Source organism: Octopus bimaculoides, chromosome 18, assembly GCF_001194135.2.
Source record: "Octopus bimaculoides isolate UCB-OBI-ISO-001 chromosome 18, ASM119413v2, whole genome shotgun sequence".
In the NCBI taxonomy this organism is placed as follows: Eukaryota; Metazoa; Mollusca; class Cephalopoda; order Octopoda; family Octopodidae; genus Octopus; species Octopus bimaculoides.
Window position 1 is genome coordinate 36,188,559 of NC_068998.1, and position 7,028 is coordinate 36,195,586.

Here is a 7,028-nt window from a genome sequence, read left to right on the forward strand (position 1 = left end):
TTCTGTGCTCTGTTTATGTTCTGTTTTTCATTTTGTCCACGTTTTTTTGTGACGTCCTGTACCCAGATATGCATCTATATATACATGTAGATGTAAGTTTGTACATACATGTACGTATATATGCATATACTCACATATTATTTGTATTATTATTATACATATATGTATATATATATATATATATACATACAAAGTATGGGGGTTTAGTTCACAGGTGATCTAAACGATTAAGTACGCTTTAACGGATTACTAGGGCTCCAAAGTTATAGCCGAGACGGTAGTTATGGGGCCATTGCAGATTTAATAGCCACCTCCGCTATCATTCTGTTATAGAACGTTGATATGTTCCCGTCTTTTTTCTTAGGATTTTAATCCACATAGATAATACGCAGGATTGCACCTAAGGACTTACGTTCGTGGACCTACGCAGGATTGCACCTAACAACTCATGCTCTGGTTACGGGGACGTAAACACACTAACACCGGTTGTTAAGCGGTGGTGGGGGACAAACAGATGCACAGTTAGATATTCTTCGGGCTTCTTTCAGTTTCGGCTACCAAATCCACTCACACGGTTTTGTTCGGCTCGAGGCTAAAGTAGAAGATGGTTACCCAAGGTGTCACGCAGTGTGACTGAACCCGGAATCATGTGGTCGGCAACTAAGCGTGTGAAAAATTTCATTAACAAACAGAAAGTTATGAAAAAACAAAGTCGTGGGTGGTGATGGTGAAACTTCGTACATCTGCAGATTTGCCAAAAATTTCTAGGAATAGCAAAGTTTCCGAATTTACCTTTAGCGTACCACAATACAAATAAAAAAATTCTATTTCTGAATACTTTTGACGTGCATTAAAGTAGGCTAAATAAAATCTTAAAATATTCAATGATATAACTGTCATCTACGCTTTCGAAAATACATCGTAGCAAAATTTCATTCATAGAAAAATATATACAGTACTAATAAAGTAATGGAAAAAAAAAACAAACAAATTTGCAGGAGCAACACGCATACAGTCTCACCAACATAAACTTTACTATAAAACATATACATTTCACACATACAGAAACAAACATAAACACATACACAAACATACTTTTACATACGCTACGAACGGTAACTCGTCAGATGTCCGTAAAACCATCTATGATTGGTCAATTTGATTTTAGTCATTAAACCTAATCTGATTGGCTAATATCCTGAAAGCGGTTAAGTTAAATGTCGTAGGAGCAAATTAAACTCCAAGAAAACAACATTGGAATAGTTTAACTGTTGAGTGAATCGAAATGGATACTGTGACTGAGTAAGTATTGTTTAAATATCAACATAATTCTTATTTGATTTTTTTTTTCTGATCCTTATTTTACTCTCAATGTTTATTTGGTTTATTGGACGCTCGTCAGTTTCCTATCACGAGAGAGATCGCTCTGCATAAAGAACACATACAGACTCATATATAAACAAAAGTACAAAATGCTACTCATATATAAACAAAGCATCTCTCAGTCTCTTTTTCCATACATATATATATTGATTCACTCATTGGATTGCGGCCATGCTACGGCACCACCTTGTAGAGTTTTAGCTGAACAAATCAACCCTAGTATTTTTTTTTTCGTTTTATATCTGGTAATTATTCTATCACCTTTTTTTTTTTTTTTACCAAACCGTTAAGTTATGAGAATGAATACAAACCAACACCGATTACCAAACAGTGATGGGGGACAAAAACAAACGTAAATGCACACATATATGCGACAGGCTTCTTCATCTTTTTGTCTACCAAATTCTCTCACAAACCTTTGATCGGCTTGGGGATTATAGTAAAAGACAATTTGTCTGTGAGACTGAACCCGGAACCTTATGGTTGAAAATCAAGCTTCTAGAAGTTGAGAATTGTAGTAAGTGGAAGCTCGCTACGAAGCGAGTGGACACATCTGAAGAAATCTTCAGAGGAAGAACTCACATCAAGCAAGTATTTTGGCCCATTAGTTCAAGACACTCTAAGAGAGCTGGACCCCGTTAGGTCTTGACTCCTAGATGTTAGGTCTTGACACCATGTGATATTTTTGAATACGGTACGGGGATGAACTCGGAACCTTACGTGATCTTTATATCATTCGGCCTCGGAGACTATTGCAAGGATTTGCACTGTGCATTTATGTTAAACTGGGATTCCTTCCTACTATGTATTTATCCTTTTTTTTCTTTTGAAACAGAATCGGTAAATTTTGATAGAATGGTTGTCTCGTTTGTGGGGTTATTTTTAAAATATGGTGTTTTTTTTTTTGGTCGGGGGCAGTATAGACAGTGCAGATTTGATTGGGTCTGGTGAAAGTAATGTTTATATATCCCTCTTGTTTCATCTCTCCCGTTAATCATATTCTCTAATGGCAAAACTAGGAGTTGTCAATGTATATACTTAGAATGAACGCTGTAGTGAAGCAAATAACAAATGTTGTCTACACTGTTAGTAGTTGGTAGATTAGTTCTACACGGGCAATAAATTGAACTGGAAGCCACTACTCGATCCTTATTGATCTGAGTCTAAACAACAGAAGATCACACTGCCATCAGTGTGTCCACATTCAACATACTCTGACGATCACATTTCTATACAGTCCGTACACAACATACCCCGAGTGGCACATCACTACACAATATACCCACACACAGCATACTCTAACTGTTGCACTACACTACGTACCAGTGACGGAAGGTTTAAATTTAGATAATTTTAAAACAGTAAGTTTGGTTCATAGAACCAGTCTCACACTCTTGAGACGCTCTGGCTTTATGATATAAATTTCCTGTCTTAACCCTTTAGCATTCAGATTTCTTTGTCAAATGTATCGCTTTATATATTCACATTGTTTTGAATTAATCACATATTATTTTGTACCTTCAATATTTCAAAGGTCTGTTTGAATATTTTAAGAATGACAATGTAGGGTAGTAGGTATGAGAGGTTGGATCTGGTCAGTTTGAACATAAAACAGGTAGAACCTTTAGGCCAGATATGGCTTCATTAAATGCTCAAGGGTTAAAGTAATCGAAAGACCTCCCATCAAAATTGCATGTTAATTTTTGTTCTATACACCAACATAACAATGGAAACATTATTTCACTAAATTCTTCATTAGTTTCAAAATTAAAGCAATGTTTCAATAGAAATGTGGTAACAAAAGGGTTAGCTGAGCACATCTGACGTTAGTGCTAAGGTATGATTAAGATGGTGAGCTGGTAGAATCACTAGCATGCCGAACAAAATGATTAGTGCTATTTCACCTATCTTCACATTCTGCTAGGGTCAACTTTGTCCTTTCATCCTTGTGGGGTCGATAAGATAATTACTAGTTGAGTACTGGGATCAATGTATTTGACTGAGCCCCATCCCCTGGAATTACTGGCCTTGTGCCAAAATTTGAAACTAATATTCAACAATTATAAAACATATAAAAGAACCAATTTTCTGAAGAGTGTCTCTGCATCTATTTCAGATACGAAATCTTTGATTTCCAGCAAGAATATGAAACTTTTTATTTGAAGTTGTTGCAGTTTGAGGAGAAATTTATGGAACAAATCAATGAAAACTGGATTAAAAGGGTTCTTGTTACCCAAAATAATCACAACTCCAGAATAAACAGTGGCAAAGGTAAGTCTGTGTATGTGAAATGAAATGATTTGGTGCAGTTGTTTAGACGCAGGTGATTTGGCATGGTTGACTTGACACTCAGCCTGTTTTGGCAATGGTAGATTTTGGCCCTGGAGGCAAACACACACACAAATACAGGTGCATGCAGGAATATACAGATACAGATAGGAAGAGTGAGAGGAAAAGAGACATTGCAATTTATTATTTGAATGCAGTTTTCCTCTTTTCATACACAAAGAGATACATGGTCCCATATATAAAGAGAAGGAGGGTAGGAAAGAATGAAAGAAACATTAGAATGTTTTATGTCAAATAAGTTAGTGTTCAATCAGTGATGCCAAATATGAAGTGCCAAAATAGCTGCACATAAACATTTCATACTCATTTTTATGTATATTTCATTTAATTAATCTTTTGTTTTTGTAACTCCATGTTGAATAAGTTTACCAAAAGTTTTTCAAATGTAAATTTTTATTGCAGAAAATAAATTTCTTTTTTTTTTTTTATTTGGATTTCAGGTTCACTGTAATTATTTTCTGTTTTGCTGGAAGACATATTTTACTATTGTTGATATATTTGTTTAATCCTAATTCAACCATTATTGAGCAGAGCTAATATTAAAAATATTCCAGCTTGTAGCATACGTGTTTCTTTCTCTTCAGACCTTATACGAGGGTGTACCCAAAAGAGACAGGAATTCTGCAATATTATTTTACTCACTTAGTTTTACATGTTTACATTTTTATCGCCTTCAAAGTATTCTCCATTTGAAGTAATGCATCGGCCCATGTGTGTTTGCCACTATTTGAAGCAGTGCTGGAACTCTTGTGAAGTGATGCCTTTTAACACCTCCGTCATTTTTTGCTTCACTTCTTCAACATCTGCAAATTTCATAGCACCAGTGATGACCTTTGAAAAAGATCTGGATCAACTTCCAACTGTTCTTTCAGTTCATGACATGCATTCAGTTGTGACTGCTTTTGATCTTCCGTGAACAAGTGAGGCACGAATTTTGCTGCAGTTCTTTTCATTCGCAATTCCTTGCTCAAAATTTGTTGGCAGAAGCTCCAGGACACACACCAGTCATATCAACAAGTTCATCAATTGTTCAATGGCAATCCTCCAAAATCAGTTCATGAATTTTCATGATGTTTTCATATGTTCAGTAGCTTGGCATTCGTTCTGAACGAGGTTGGTCTTCAAGTGACCATTCCTAAAGCCTGGAAACCACTCATAAACTTGTGTTTTGCTCCTGGCAGTGTCCTTGCCAGATGTTTGAAGCATGACAACTGTTTTGATAGATGTTTTCCCCAGCAGAAAACAGAATTTCACGGAAGCATTCTGTTCCTTCATTTCAGCCATTGCAAAAATTGACAAACAGTGGAGAAGCTCTGCAAAACAAAGACGCATTATGTGGCAGTTTGATCCTACTTGCTGCCCCCAGTCAACAGACTGATGCTTGAGGGTTGCATCAAGTGACTTTTAGCAGCAGAAGCCTGAACTACAATGGATTTGTTCCACAGAGAACGTTTCCTGTTACTTTTAGGTACCTCCTCATAGATATCACAATTAATCCAGTCAGATGACTTACCTGGGCTGATGTAACTCTTCCATGCCAGATGTTCCGACTAAATGATGATGCATGATGGATGTCTGTCTTGTGTTTTAGTCACATGGTCTCACACTAGCTGGAATATCTCATCTGTGCATGCCATGGCTACAGATGATAGCAGTAGTTCACTGTCTGAGCTGGTTGAACCTGGCTATTGACAGTTTATTGTCTGTTCATTCACTCATCATCTGGTGATATGTGCCGATGGCAAGATCATCTGCTGAAATAGCTCTCATCCACCATGCTGCATCCCATGATTTCAACATTCCCTGGATTGGGAGATTACATGCTATTTAACTCATAATTGCATACACTGACGGGTGCTACTACTCTGGGTCAGAACAGAACTGGGAACAATAGTGGATAGGAGGTTGCCACATTGCCAGATGCAGTTTAAAGTTTTACCCAGGGCTAATATATATCTAGGTTTAGTTTTTTTGTTTTTTTAATATTTTGAATAATTCCTGTCCCTTTACCATACTTTAACCTTTCCTCACCTGGTACAGACCTACCTCCCTCAATTCTTCTCACTCATTTAAGGGATCTTTGCAAGTAAAATACCTAGTAACCTCACCAGTATTAGTGCCATGTAAAGCACCCAGTACATTTTGTAAAGTGGTTGTCATTAGGAAGGGCATCAAACTATAGAAACCATACCAAAGCAGACATTGGAACTTAATGCAGTTCTCTGGCTCATTGGCTGCTCTCAAAACATCCAACCCATGCCAGTACGGAAACTAGGTGTTAAATGATGATGTGTAACATGTGGTTTGAAGGAGGATTTGCTGGTATTTCTAGCAGACTGAGTGAAAGAACTGCTTGTTATTCACTTCACAAGCATTTCATGGTATTTGGGAGTCATGTTTGTGTGTGCATATGCTAGGCTGTGTAAATGCCTTCTAAAAACCAGTGCTTAGCTCTAGTTTCATGACATTAGGCTAATAACTAAGCTTTACCATACATATATGTTTATTTATCCTTATAAAATGCAAAAATTGTTTGCATGTTGACTGCTGAGATCACTAAATAAAATTGATATTTCAGCTTTTGCATGTTTTTTAAATTAATTTGACCATTCCGCAGATAACTGTGCACTTATTTTCAAAAAATGGAATGGGTAGGGAGTGAGTTGGCTCCTATTTCTAGCAATCCACTTACTGTCTATTTCACCATGATGTTTTTTACAGAGTGATAAAATAATCCCCCCTGTCACTCAATCCACTTCTAACTTTTTCTAAGTTTATACATTACATTTATTACTTTCTCTCTGTCTATATGTCCCTCTTTAGGGCTATCTCTCTCACTGTTTCCTCTCTCTCTGGTTGTATATGTGTCTCTCTCTCTCACTACCTCCACCTCTTCTTCTCTCTAGAGAAAAAGACAAAAGAGACAGCCAGTGAAAGCGGGTTATGAAGAAAAAAAACAGGTCTCATTGCATCATCAATGACTCATTTCAGTGATTGATTCTTTCTAGCAGTGGCTTTGCTTGTATATGAGAAAGCAGCTACTATATACATATATATATATATGGAAAAAAGACAAAGTAGAAAATGCTAAAATACTTCTATAAAGAACATTACAGAACCGGTTTCGATCCTTGAGATCTTTTCAACAGTAAATATGAATAATAGATTTTTGAAAAATTATTGAAAAATTAAATTTTGGTAAATTTAAAAGAAAAGTCTTTTTAAAGACATATTTGTATAGTATTCAAATAACAGGGGCATTTTTCTTGTTTCTGCCTGTCTCTGTCTCACTTGTT

At 36.3% G+C, this 7,028-nt stretch overlaps 1 protein-coding gene across 2 annotated transcripts in view; it reads left to right on the forward strand.

Moving 5' to 3' along the window:
- The first annotated feature begins 978 nt into the window (after positions 1–978).
- LOC106870502 (kinetochore protein Spc25) overlaps positions 979–7,028 on the forward strand; it is a 64,947-nt gene continuing 58,897 nt past the window's right edge. The window contains exons 1-2 of one of the 2 annotated variants that reach the window (XM_014916617.2): positions 979–1,302; positions 3,500–3,654. In XM_014916617.2, the coding sequence (XP_014772103.1) occupies positions 1,286–1,302; positions 3,500–3,654 (172 nt within the window). In that variant the 5' untranslated portion in view covers positions 979–1,285. Of the gene's footprint in view, positions 1,303–1,462; positions 1,629–3,499; positions 3,655–7,028 lie in introns of those variants that run through there. The other variant, XM_014916626.2, reaches the window with a different exon arrangement.